The following is a 14,931-nucleotide window of genomic DNA, read 5'->3' on the forward strand; positions in this document are numbered from 1 at the left end:
GTTGCATCATTTTGTTGGAACTACTAAAAGGAGATAAACTGCCCTTGAATATCTTGATGTATTTTAGGAAAAGAAATATAACTAACAGAAAGATAGTTTGATTATGGGTTATTCTGATAGGAGGGGAGAAGCATTATTTTGTGAAAAAAATTACAAATGCATTACTTAATAAAGATTGTTTTTTAAACTGCCATCTCTGGCAAGTAATAAAGATTTTACCTGGGCAAACTGTACCATTGCAGTTAACTATTTCCTAAACAAAACATATCTACAAGTTACTTGCATCAGCTTTTTTGGTCTCTTCCCCCCACTCTGGCATCTTTATTTTTCCTAAAACATGGATACAATTCACTCCTAAAAGCAGGGCAGTTCTCAACACTATTTAAATTTCATACTTTAGGTTCTTTAAACTTTAACTACTGCAGTATTTGTAAATGTGAGATTGCACATTCCAATAACAGGAAAACTATATTTGAGATAATAGTAACAAATTTATTCAATATTAATATAACTACACAAAAATTTATATGTAACACATAGCCTTTAATATCACAGAATTTGGCCTTATTATAGGCAGCTTACATATAAACAAAGTTACTTTTTGCTTTTATGTCCTAACCAATATGAAGTGTTACAACCAACAGAACTTTCCTTGCAGCTTTTTAGTAGGTACTTAAGACAGATGATTCCTCTTCTTAGAGAGAGGAGAAAAAAAACCTCAATGCTCACCCAGGGAGGGAAAAAAGCATTAACCCACAATTATCAAATTCTCATCAAGTTTCAGCAGATTCAACACCAGAAACATTATGGGGATCTCTGAAGTCTTCTGCCTAAGCATTTCTATAGAAGTTTCAGTACTGACCAACATTTTTGTTCTTAGTCTCAGGACTCACTGGACTCAAATACATTAATTCATCTTAAAGTGAGTACCAATATATGTCTTCTATAGTTAAGGCAAAGCAGCACAGCCCTTTGAACCCCCAATTATACTTTAAAAGTATACTTGGGATCATACTATATATAACAATTTTAACTTTTGCTTTTCTCATTTAACATTACCTCTTTTTTTTTTTTTTTTTTTTTTTTTTGAGACAGAGTCTCACTCTGTTGCCCGGGCTAGAGTGAGTGCCGTGGCGTCAGCTTAGCTCACAGCAACCTCAAACTCCTGGGCTTAAGCGATCCTACTGCCTCAGCCTCCCGAGTAGCTGGGACTACAGGCATGCGCCACCATGCTCGGCTAATTTTTTGTGTATATATATTTTAGTTGTCCATATAATTTCTTTCTATTTTTAGTAGAGACGGGGTCTCGCTCTTGCTCAGGCTGGTCTCGAACTCCTGACCTCGAGCGATCCACCCGCCTCGGCCTCCCAGAGTGATAGGATTACAGGCATGAGCCACCGCGCCCGGCCAACATTACCTCTTTAACACTTTTCAAATCAATTTTTTTTTGTTGTTGTTGTTGAGACAGAGTCTCACTTTGTTGCCCAGGCTAGAGTGAGTGCCGTGGCGTCAGCTTAGCTCACAGCAACCTCAGACTCCTGGGCTTAAGCGATCCTACTGCCTCAGCCTCCCGAGTAGCTGGGACTACAGGCATGCGCCACCATGCCTGGCTAATTTTTTCTATATAGATTTTTAGTTGTCCATATAATGTCTTTCTATTTTTAGTAGAGACGGGGTCTCGCTCAGGCTGGTCTCGAACTCCTGACCTTGAGCGATCCACCCGCCTCGGCCTCCCAGAGTGCTAGGATTACAGGCGTGAGCCACCGCGCCCGGCCTCAAATCAATTTTTATTCTTTGATAACCTTTGTGAACCCAAATTTCATTATACACATGGTACTATAATCTATTCAATGATTCTCCTACTTTTAAGAAAACTTTTCCAGTTTTTACAATTCTAATTATGATGCATATACACAATATTTTTTGTCTGGGGTTGAATATGTCCATTAGCTATTTGAGTATCTTCTGTCAATTGTTTTTCGTGTCCTTACAGCACAGACGTTTTAATTCCTTATGTCAAGATTAAAGATATGTAACCGTGAAATAAGCCACCCATCTTTCCATCAATTTCTCCCTTTAAAACATTGTCTTTCAGTCCCATAGTTCCTTTCTCCTCTTTTCTCCCTTTAAATCAGGAAAGCTGAAACTACGTTGAAGATAATTTTTTTGGTTGTGAATTATCTTGATGGCAGGAATAGTGGCTTATAATTTATCTTCATCTTTCTAGTATCTTGTGTTTAGCATGTGGTAGGCAGTCAAATGGGCTTGTTGAACAATCATAAAAGACAACTACACTGAATAGGTAAAAAGAGGGCATGACCCAGGCTGAACATGGCATATGGATATGCTTTTACCTGACCCTAATGTACTTTCAATAATATCTTTAACTAGATCTCTATCATTCCGTTGCGGCTACAAGGCAAGCTATGCTCCAAATGGCAATTTTGTTATTAAATTAGGATATGGGGATTATGCCTTTAAGAAATCCAACTGTACAAAAAGTTAGAGAAAAAAGGAAGGTGTGTAAACCATGTGTGTATCAGATGCATTGGGAAAAGCAGTATTTGTATAAATTTATAAAATATAATAAAAATAGTGGATCACTAAGAATTGTGAAAACCACAGTACTCTAAGAATATTTACAAAAATATTTCCTTATTTCAAGTGAACTCTGTTTGTCATAATAAATCTGAAAAACTCAGAAAAGCACATTTCTCCTCCTAGGCATATGGTATAATTTTCAGAAAACTGGGATCACATTGTGCATACTTTGTTAATAACTTGTTTTTTTCCCCCCCTAAACAACATTATCAGGGATTTTCCTTATTATCTACTACAGTGAAACAATTTTAAATAGGTATTAGTATTATACACTTTGGATATATAATATTTATGTAACCAATTTCCTGGTCTGGGACATTGAGGCTATTTCTAATTTTGGTTATTATAAATAACATAATAAATATCCTACATATAAAAATTTCTCTGCCTGTTGTTCAAGACCATATTTAAGGCCGGGCGTGGTGGCTCACACCTGTAATCCTAGCACTCTGGGAGGCCGAGGCGGGTGGATCGTGTGAGCTCAGGAGTTCAAGGCCAGCCAGAGCAAGGAGACTCTGTCTCTACTAAAAAATAGAAAGAAATTAGCTGGACAACTAAAAATATAGAAAAAATTAGCTGGGCATGGAGGCGCATGCCTGTAGTCCTAGCTACTCCGGTGGCTGAGGCAGAAGGATTGCCTGAGCCCAGAAGTTTGAGGTTGCTGTGAGCTAGGCTGTTGCCACGGCACTGTAGTCCAGGCAACAGAGTGAGACTCTGTCTCAAAAAAAAAAAAAAAAAACCAAAAAAAAAAACCAAAAAAAAAAAAAAAAAAAAAACCACCATATTTAAGGCATTTTGTTTTAAGAACACATAATTACCCTCCAGGAAGATTGTGGAGGTTAAATGTGACATCGAAGGGGAATTAAGGATAACTGTATAATCCAGCTCACAAGTTTCAAAACCTAAAACATCATTTTTAGATCATATCCTACATGTATTATAATGGAATTGTATCATCTTGAAAATACTAAAAATACATAAGGTCAGAGCTTGAGAATTTTGTTATGTCATACTATAATCTGATCTGTATCATTTTCTTGTCCACATCCATGAGCCGAAGCCAAAGACTATAAAATAGTATGCCGGAGCCCAAAATCTTTTTCTCTATCCTTTGCCCCCCAATCCTGACAGAGACTGAATATGCTATTAATTAATTAAGGGCTCAAGATAAATGATGACATAAATACATTTAGAGATCTCAACAAAAGATTCTCAATCTTCAGGAAGATAGAGATGACTTACTCTTAGTAATGTTGAATTGGTATTCCTAAGTAGTAACAATTTTAATATATAATTATCAGTTTGGAAAGAAATGATAGACAATAAAGTTTTGAGTCTAGAGGGGATAAAAATACATAGTTAACTGAATAAAGGGCAAAGATATAATAACATTTGAAAATGCTGATTTACTTTATACTTTTAGGGAGGGTATATAATGGCAAAAATTTTTAGTACTGAGAGCTATAACTGTATAAGCTTTTCTTCTCTGTCCATCAACTCATAAGTGACATCAGTTGTTGAAGCAGTGCATTTATCAGAATCACTTAAGGGGTTTTAAAAAAGTCCAGTGCCCACCATAGTATGCATACTATACTAATAAATCAGAATCTTTAGTATTTTTAAAAGTTGTCTGGATGATTCCAATGTGTAAGTCAAGGATGGAAGAATCCTTAAGTGAAGTAATTTATTTGTTACAATTAGGTGTAAAATATATGTAAAAGTAACCACAAATGACATATGAACAAGATTAATAATACTTCTGTATAAAATATTTTGACATTCTAACCTTTAAACATTTTAGTGCTTTAATATTAGCAATGCAAAGTTTTATTTTTAGAATACTATAATCAGAATAGAGAACCAACTAATTTAAAAGACAATTTAATTTCTAAACTCATAAATAAAATTCATAAAAAACTTATTTCCGGCCGGGCGCGGTGGCTCACGCCTGTAATCCTAGCACTCTGGGAGGCCGAGGCGGGTGGATTGCTCAAGGTCAGGAGTTCGAGACCAGCCTGAGCGAGACCCCGTCTCTACTAAAAATAGAAAGACATTATATGGACACCTAAAAATCTATACAGAAAAAATTAGCCGGGCATAGTGGCGCATGCCTGTAGTCCCAGCTACTCGGGAGGCTGAGGCAGTAGGATCGCTTGAGCCCAGGAGTTTGAGGTTGCTGTGAGCTAGGCTGACGCCACGGCACTCACTCTAGCCTGGGCAACAAAGTGAGACTCTGTCTCAACAAAAAAAAAAAAAAAAACTTATTTCCAATCTTAAGGCAATCTCATATTATAAAGATTTAATTTTAAACTGTTTAAACATGAGGCTAACCACAACAACAACAAAATGGTTTGAAATATTCAGTTATTAAATATGGATAATTTAAGACCTTTTTTTTCTGGAAATGCAAATACAAGGCCAAAAGGAAAAGGGCTTGCCATTTTATACAACTATCATATCTATGATACCAGGAAATTAGAAACTTAACTTTTCTAGCCACGCAGTTTCTTTCCTCTGGTTCTCTAACGACACCCACTGGAGACTGCTGATAGTTGCCTATTGACCCACTTTCTACGTATGGGATCCTGCCAGACCATTTAAAAAAGTCTCTAAATTACTGCCTACTATTTTTATTCAGTTAGAATATGAACAGAATGATAGGTTTTGCTTTTATCTGTTCTCTATGTTTTTATTAAAACAAACGAAACTTTCCCTTCCTTGAATATTCACTTATATTATTATAATCCAAGTGGGGGGAAAAACTATCAGTATATTTTAAAATTCATTAGACTTAATAAAAATAAGAAAGCATCCCCTTGAAACTACAATTGGGCAATAAATATGAGAAGAAAAACTTCTCTAGGAGAATAACAAAATCACTATTTTTTAAAAGGAAAGTTTGTAAGAAATAGATTCTTTTCTTTTTTGCTTTTTTACCTTATACCTATTAAAAATAGTGAAGCCATTTAAGAGCATGCTTAATTTAAATTCTTTACCCAAAAGGCCATCCCTGTTTCATCCATAGTAGTTATTGCTGTATCAATTCAAATTCATAATTTTAAATTAATTATATGCTCTATAAAATAGCAGAGACTAGTTCAAATCTTATCCTCTCCATGAATCCTTTGAAGATTAGCCTACTACGATTTTCCTCTAATCTTTTATTCATTAATAATTTAGATACATATTGCCTAAAATATCTTATAACCATAACTATAGTTACACTACACACAGGGAGGTATAGGTTACAAATAAATTTGGGAAAAACATTATCTTTTGAAATTGAAACTAATAAAAATCAAAATAAATTTCATCCACTTTTTATGCATTGAAAATAAACTATCCCAAGACCTGTTTCAGAAAGGTACTGCCGACAAGATTAAAGTATTTTTATAAGTCTTCACCAAAGAGACTAAGGTAAATTCTCTAATTGGTATCCTCTGGAAGACATAACTGGATAAAATGATGTAATAATAAAAGCTATGATCTAGTTAAATGCATTGTTGTTAGTCTAGCATGAGAATGAGAGTGGGAGAGAGAGAATATATGAATGAATGAATGAATGTGAATAGTAATAATTTGTAAACTATTAACCAGGCTAGCCCACAAGGAGAGATTTCCTTCCCATTTAGTTCTTCAGATAGTAAGAGTATTTCTGGGATAGTAGATTTTGATCCCTGGCAAAGGTATATGCTCAGTTATTAATTAAGAAAAACTATCATTCTCAATGAGGAATCATTATAAAACTGTGGTTTTTCAAAAACAAAGTTCATTTTTCGGTAGAGGCATCTTATGTTTACTTTTTTCTCACACAACAGCATAAAATGGAAATCCCTACAAACTATGTATTAATGCTCTTAGTCATACTTTTCCCCTAGTTTTACTGAGGTGTAACTGGCAAATAAAAATAGAATATGTTTAAGGTATACAACATGTTTTGCTATATCTATACCTTGTGAAATGATAACCACAATCAAGTTATTTAACATATTCATCACTTCACATAGTTACTTGTGAATAATTAAATAAGAACCTTTATCTCATCTTTACCTATCATTTATAAGAAATCTTTTATGTTAATGAGATCTTCTGATAACAATCTTCCTACCCACCCATTCTCTATTATGCATTCACTGAATCAATTACATATTATATTTTAGGATAAGTGAACTACTGAAGATGTTTACCTTTGAGCTTCTTCCACATGAGCACATACAACCCCAAAAAGCTTGACTGCAGAGCTAATAACTGACAGTGTTGGAGGTAAGGGTTTAGGCACTGAATCTCCCTCTACATCTTTCTCATAAATAGAATAAGGGTCATATTCGAGACTTCCACATGCAACACCATTACCAAGCAGGAGCTAAGGAAAAAAAGATATGTAAGGTTTTAAAATCGCTATTCACAGACTAAATCTACCCAAGAATGATTAAAAATGGCCATACCTGTTCCTCAATAAATCTATGGTCAGTCTCTTGCAGCAAAGGACTTAATATCAAAAGATCATCCTGATGACAGAGAGGAGGAAGTAAAAATGTAGCTGCTGCCACCTGGATATCAGGGGCAGTCAAGTCAGCAGCCAGTTCTTTGAGGACAGCACAGAGGTTTCCTGGTGAGTCAGAGAAAAAGAGCAATTTGCAATTAGTACTAGCAGTTAACTGGTTAGAGTATTGGGTTAAAAAAGTCCAGGCTGAGCTTTAATCCACAACACTGGCAAACTTTAATATATCATAGCCAAAGATCATACTTCTCATCCTTGAAAACTACCCTACAAACAAATGTCTTAACTGTGTGTTGCTAGTCACAAGACTAATAATGGATACTAAAAGGACATCTTTCAAAGTATGCATGTGTATATACATACCACATGATATAAAATGACATGATATACAAAAACAGATTTTTAAAAAGATAAACATACACAAGCAGATAATTATATTTGTTTTTTAAAATGCATAACCTGAAAAAATTTATAAGAACTAAGTTGAAAAAATTTATAATTAGACATGATTTTATTATGGAAAATTTCAAACATATACAAAAGTATTACATAACAGTATTATGATCCCAACCCCCTTCACTCAGCATTTGCTCATCGTTCATCACCAGTGGAACAATCTTGCTCACCTAAATCCCCATTCACTATCCTACCACCCCCCCATATTATTTTGAAGCAAACCCCAGACAGTGTATCATTTCATCCATAAATATTCCATTCTCTATCACTAAAGGACATTTTATTTTACACATAATCCCACTAGCATAATCTCATGTTTTAAAAAAAGTACTAAACATCAAATACCCATTCAGTATTCAAATTTCCAATTGTCTCATAAATGCCTGTTTTTGTTTCTTCTGTGTTTGAATCCAGATCTAAGTAAGGTTTATACATTGCAACTAGTTGTTATATCTTCAGTCTCTTTTTTTTTTTTTTTTTTTTGAGACAGAGTCTCACTCTGTTGCCCAGGCTAGAGTGAGTGCCGTGGCGTCAGCCTAGCTCACAGCAACCTCAAACTCCTGGGCTCAAGCAATCCTCCTGTCTCAGCCTCCCGAGTAGCTGGGACTACAGGCATGCACCACCATGCCCGGCTAATTTTTTCTATATATATATTTTAGCTGTCCAGATAATTTCTTTCTATTTTTTTTAGTAGAGATGGGGTCTCACTCTTGCTCAGGCTGGTCTTGAACTCCTGAGCTCAAACGATCCGCCCACCTCGGCCTCCCAGAGTGCTAGGATTACAGGCGTGAGCCACCGCGCCCGGCCTTCAGTCTCTTTAAATCTAATACTCTCCCTCTACCTTCCCCACAACCTCCTGGTAATTTATTTGAAGAAACAAGATTATTTGTTCTGTAGAACTTTCTACAGCCTGGATTTTTATGATTATAGCCTGCTGGTGTAGTTTAATTTGTTCCTCTATCATCTGTATTTTTTTTTGTAAATTGGCAGCTGGATCTAGAGAAGGTTCATTTTTGTCTGTATTTTATTTTGGGGGGGGCAGGCTAGTTTATACGTAGTATTGTGTTCTTGCATAAGACAGAAGACAACATGTGGTTGTCTCTCTAATATATACATTTGGAAAAATTGGTTCATTTATCACACTGACCAAAATTATCATCTCATAGATTCGTTAGGCTAATTTCTGATGGATTATCAAAAAAAATTTATTCATATGGCGTTTAAACGGCTTTTGCCACTTTGTAACTTAACTACTGCAGCAATAAGTAAAAATCACCTTCGAGAAATATTCACTTTTGCAAATGTTTCTTTGAGCAATAGTGTCAGAATGAAATGAGGACTAGGGTGATTTCTACCTATTAGCAGTGAGTGGTAGGATGAGTTAGGAAGGGGTCATCTGCCATCATTTTCTCTTAATATATCATTTGTAGCAATAACAGTAGTAGCAACAAATAGTTATCAAAGATTCAATGTGTGTCAGGAAATGTCCTAAAAGCTTTACATATAACCCTCATAATAACCTCTGAGGTTAGGTTTTAGTACTGTCATTTTACAGGTGAGGAAACAGTTAACAGAGAGTTTGTTATTTAGCAGAGATCACACAGCAATTACACAGCAGAGTCAGAATGAAACCTAGGCATCAGGCTCCAGAATTTGAGCTTTTAACCACTATACTTAATTATTCATTTATTCAAATTGTGTTTAAGATGCTACAGAGAAAAATTTTTATTATATTTAATCTTCCTTTCCAGAAGCTGTAAAATATGGGTTACAAATATACACATATAATATGAAGGTAGGAAGTACTATGTTTCATAAAAGATAAAAACAAAAGTACTATTATGTTTAGAGAAAGGAGAGATTACATACTGGAACTGGGGAGGGTGAACAGGGATCAGTGAAGTCTTAATGAAGGAAATGGGCCAGGTGTGGGTGGCTCATGCCTATAATCCTAGCACTCTGGGAGGTCAAGGCGGGAGGATAGATTGAGGTCAGGAGTTGGAGACCAGCCTGAACAAGAGCAAGACCCTGCCTCTACTAAAAATAGAAAAAACTATCCAGGTGTGGTAGTGCACACCTGTAGTCCCAGCTACTTGGGAGGCTGACACAGGAGGATCTCTTGAGCCCAGGAGTTTGAGGTTGCAGTGAGCTATGATGGCGCCACCGCACTCTAGCTGGGGCAACAGAGCGAGATTCTGTCTTAAGAAAAAAAAAAGAAAAGAAAAGAAAAGAAGCAAAGGAAAGTTGCTCAAAGGAAGTTTAATTATCAGCAAAATAACTTTGTTGGTAGTCAATATGCAAAGTATATTTGGCCCTATAGTTAAGTGTGAAAATAGCAGAAAATCTCTATTTCTCATTTAAAGTGACTACTCTCCCAATTGTCTCTGGAAAAAGTACTCAAAGATAATTAGATTTTGAAATGCAAATAGGTTTTTGTTATAGAAATTCATCATTGACTTTGTGATGGTAATTAGGAATTATTTTTAGTATAAAGAATATCAAAATATTTGAAAGGAAATCCATGCAAAAACTAAGATAGCAAATAAAAACTAAGAAAATTTTTATTCTACAACCTTCAGAAAACTAAGTCACTCAAGACAAAAAGTCTGCATCTGCTGGATAGCCATGAAGAAAAGTTATTTCAATTCTTAAACAATTCTGTGTTACAAAAGCTATTTCTTTCTCTTATAGACTGATTTTTTGACAATACACTGGAGCAACTGATATGATCAAAATTTTAAACTTGATTTCTTAGTCACATTTTCCAAATTAATTAGAGGAATAAATTTAAAGACTACTATTTCCTTTTGTATAAAATATTTAGAACTTACTACAGGTTACTATTGTACTATGAGCTACGTTATTTAAAGTGTCACTTGATATTTTAATGGTAAAGTTATGACTGTTATGCTCCATATACATTACATAAATCTATTAAATTATGTAGAAAATAATTTTTAAAAAGAATCCAAAAGCCCTTAAGAAAAAAATCCTCACTTCTATTACCATACTTGTTTTTTTTTTTTTTTTTTTTTTTTTGAGACAGAGTCTCGCTTTGTTGCCCGGGCTAGAGTGAGTGCCGTGGCGTCAGCCTGGCTCACAGCAACCTCAAACTCCTGGGCTCAAGCGATCCTCCTGCCTCAGCCTCCCGAGTAGCTGGGACTACAGGCATGCGCCACCATGCCCGGCTAATTTTTTCTATATATATTTTAGTTGGCCAGATCATTTCTTTCTATTTTTAGTAGAGACGGGGTCTCACTCTTGCTCAGGCTGGTCTCGAACTCCTGACCTTGAGCGATCCACCCGCCTCCGCCTCCCAGAGTGCTAGGATTACAGGCGTGAGCCACCGCGCCCGGCCTATTACCATACTTGTAAAGATAAAAAAAAGATTAGAAATAGTAAATTACTGCTTTTGGTTGAAACATAAAAATATTAATACAACCATATTTTCATTTTTCTAAAAATTGTTTTCCTTCTGTAATTCATGTAAGAAAAGTAGATACACTTGAAAAAAGACAAAGAGGGTATATTTAGATTTTGTTTTCCCAGGAAGTTCATAGTAAGTCCTGATTTTGTCTTTTAATGAACACTCTGGAATTGACTAAAAATATGTATGTGTATATTCATTATTCCTTTAGGACTCCTGATTGCATTTCGAAACTTCAACTCTGAGAAAATACAAATACAAAAAAAAATACAAGACTTTTTTTCCCTTTCCCAAATTCAAGTTCTTCAAGGGTAAAATTAACACTATCATTTATCAGAAGATACAATGTAGATTTTAGGTAGATATTCTTGTATCCCTAAATGTTAAAGAATTGGAAAAAAGTCTACTTTTTAAAAAATCTGTAGTTTAAAAATAAACTTCAAGATACTATGGCAAAAATCTGAAGGGTTCCAGGTTCATCTATGTTGGAAAAAAAAAAATGTGAAGGAAATTGCTTTTGCCACAGCCTAACAGTTACCCAACCTGTGGAATATAGAAATTACCTCTCAGCTTTTTACCAGGTATCTAGCAGGTAACTTTTATATTGATAGAAAGCATAGACAAGAAAGACCTATCACTCAGCTTTGACTATTTATTAGGTCTCTGGTACGTTATTTTTAAATGGAGAGGCAGCACACCATGAGGCAAACTTATATTTTAATTTCGATTCCAGTATTTATTGAGTATGTGTTCTTGAGTTGGTTTTGTAACCTCTCTGAGACTTTATATGTCAAATAAGGAAAAGGTAACTAGCTCATTATATTATCTTAGAATAAATGAGATAGAATATATACAATTTCTAGCACAGTGCCTAGAATACAGAAATGGTTCTTTTGATATGGTTTCTGAGAAATGGCAACGTACTATTTTTTTTCAGTTCTTTAAAAGTATATAGTAAATGTTTACTTTATAGCAAACATTTTGCTAGGTACATCTGAGAACCAGAAAGAGAGTGAAGGGGAACAATATCACTCATGTAATGATAAAGGCCAAGATAGAAGTTATAAATTAATATTTTGAGCATTTACTGGCATAAGGATATGAGCAAATAAATATAGTACTTTTACAAGAAATATATTTGAAGTAACATTCTACTTAATATGATTGGCTGAAAATGATCAAAATTAAAACAATATTAGAAGTTTTCATAAGAGACAATTTTCAACTTTTACCTCTTGGAACAAGCACCTTGAATTATTCAGTTGTAGCAGCAATATATATATATTTTTTCTTTTTTCTTATAGTCTGTTTTCTGTTGCTATAACAAATATGACATTTTCTTAAAACTATATTTTAGATTTATAAGAAAGATTTTAGGACTAATTTTAAAGTAGGGACAAGTTTATTTTACCAACTGCAGCATTCTAGTAATCCAAAGTCATTCTTGAGCCTAGTAAGAGCAAAAACTACATTATAAACTTTATAAAATCAATTATACCTTGGTAGTTCAATATTAAATTTTTATCTGAGAAGAGTTAAGAACAGAATAATGGAAAGGAATGTGTACTACAGATAATCATTCTAGAAGGAAACTGGGAATGGCCATATTTGTAATAGATTTACATTTTATATTCTGTATAAAACCCTGGAGTCGAATCAGCATCAGTCTTTGTGACTCATTCTCCCTCGCACACACAGTAGAACTAGGGAGCAGTTGAGTATTTTCCCAGAAGGAAGAAAGCAAGACATGAAGAAGGTTTTTTAAAAAATGTATTTTATTTATTATAAAATGGTGAACACATGGATTAGGATTAAACTCCCTAAACCTTCTAGAAACAAGGCACTAAATAACTGCCATTGTAATTCATTCATTCAAGTATTTAATGAGTAACAATTTCTAGGCACTGTACTAGCCACAAACAATAAAACGTTCTAGTCTAAGGCACATACCTTCATAGGTTTCAGGAGGTAATAAAATCAATAGTTCATAAAGTCTTTGTCTATAAACTACTGATGATGTTTTCAAAGGACTTCCATAGGTTTTTAGTATTGAAGAAAGCCTTAAAATAAAAAAAAGTATATCTTAAGTGGGTAAGTCATATAACAATGTACAAACAATGAACAGCTTAACATGTAAATTAGCTATACATATTTTAATGAGCATTAGTGCTACTTTACATTTTTAATAAGGTGTCATTGATTAAACAGTATTAGAGGGATTACAAGTGTCACATGTGGAAATCATTTTGCTGACTTTTCTATCACACTTCATAAAACAAAACAATATAGTCAGCTTAGATTTCTAAGGCCACAGTATTATGTCTAGAACCTGAAACTCTTACTGAATTCCAGAATTTACAACTTGGCATTTGTGAAAAACAAAAGTCTATTATGGGCCGGGCAAGGTGGCTCATGCCTGTAATCCTAGTTCACTGGGAGGCTGAGGGAGAGGACTGCTTGAGGCCAGGAGTTCAAGACCAGCCTGAGCAAGAGCAAGACCACGGCTTTACAAAAAGTAGAAACAGCCAGGCATGGTGGCAATGCCTGTAGTCCCAGCTAATCCAGAGGTTGAGGCTGGAGGATCGCTTGAGCCTGGGAGTTTGAGATTGCAGTGAGGTATGATGATGTCACTGCACTCTAGTCGGGGCAACAGAGCGAGACTCTGTCTCAAAAAAAAAAAAAAAAAAAAAAAAATTTAAATTGGAAAAAATAGTCTATAGATAGAAAAGCAATCAGCCAAAGAAAACAGAAACAGGAGACACAAATAGCTAAACAAAACCCAAGCATTTGTTAGAAACTTGATCTGAAATGCTACCACCAAATAAGATGAACCACCAAAATTTGCAAAATCATAAAACAAATGACTTCTCTTTTAATAAAATCCAAGCTGAGCCAATGTTTTTCTAAAAGGTCCATTCACAAAATCTCATTACTTTTCTTTCTTCACTCTCTCACTTTAATGTACTCTTCGTTATCAACTGTTCACCTTTACAACTGGTATTAAAATAGCACTTTACCAATGTTCATTCATTTAACAAACATTTATTGAAGGACTACTAATCTTTGCAAGGTACCATGTTACCAACTAGAGTATAGTTTTCATCTCTGTTAACAATATAGAAATTCAATAGAATTACTTTTATTGTGCCAGTGGAATAAACCTGCTAAACTGCCATGGCATGAGGCTTCTAGGTTCTCTAAGAAACTCTGGGCCAGGTGTGTTGGCTCACATCTGTAAAGCTAGCACTTTGGGAGGCACAGGTGGGAAGATTGCTTGAGGCCAGGAGTTCAAGACTAGCCTGAGCAAGACCAAGACCCCGTTTCTACAAAAAAAGTAGAAAAATTAGCCAGGCATGGTGGTGCACACCTGTGCTACTAGGTAGACTAAAGCAGAAGGATCTCCTGAGCCCAGGAATTTGAGGTTACAGTGAGCTATGATGACGGCACTGTACCCTAGCCCAGGCAACAGAGCGAGACCCTGTCTCAAACAGAAAAAAACAAAACAAAACAGAAAGAAAGAAAAAAGAAAAAAAGAAATTTCTGTTCTTTATAAGTTATCCAGTCTCAGGTAGTTCATTATAGTAGTACAAAACGACTAAGACAGATCCCTACCTGACTCCAAATAGAAAAATCAATTTCAGGCCGGGCGCGGTGGCTCACGCCTGTAATCCTAGCACTCTGGGAAGCCAAGGCGGGCGGACTGTTTGAGCTCAGGAGTTCGAGACCAGCCTGAGGAAGAGCAAGACCCTGTCTCTACTAAAAATAGAAAGAAATTATATGGACAGCTAAAAATATATATGGAAAAAATTAGCCGGGCATGGTGGTGCATGCCTGTAGTCCCAGCTACTCGGGAGGCTGAGGCAGGAGGATTGCTTAAGTCCAGGAGTTTGAGGTTGCTGTGAGCTAGGATGATGCCACAGCACTCTAGCCTGGGCAACAGAGCAAG

At 35.3% G+C, this 14,931-nt stretch overlaps 1 protein-coding gene across 1 annotated transcript in view; it reads right to left on the reverse strand.

Moving 5' to 3' along the window:
• Nucleotides 1–14,931, reverse strand: part of HEATR5A (HEAT repeat containing 5A) — a 108,907-nt gene that overhangs the window by 47,988 nt on the left and 45,988 nt on the right. The window contains exons 14-16 of the mRNA XM_069486407.1: nucleotides 12,936–13,045; nucleotides 7,047–7,210; nucleotides 6,789–6,964 (exon numbers count right to left, since the gene is read on the reverse strand). Coding sequence (XP_069342508.1) covers nucleotides 6,789–6,964; nucleotides 7,047–7,210; nucleotides 12,936–13,045 — 450 coding nt within the window. The remainder of the gene's footprint in view (nucleotides 1–6,788; nucleotides 6,965–7,046; nucleotides 7,211–12,935; nucleotides 13,046–14,931) is intronic.

The sequence above is a fragment of the Eulemur rufifrons genome, chromosome 2 (genome assembly GCF_041146395.1).
Source record: "Eulemur rufifrons isolate Redbay chromosome 2, OSU_ERuf_1, whole genome shotgun sequence".
NCBI lineage: Eukaryota > Metazoa > Chordata > Mammalia > Primates > Lemuridae > Eulemur > Eulemur rufifrons.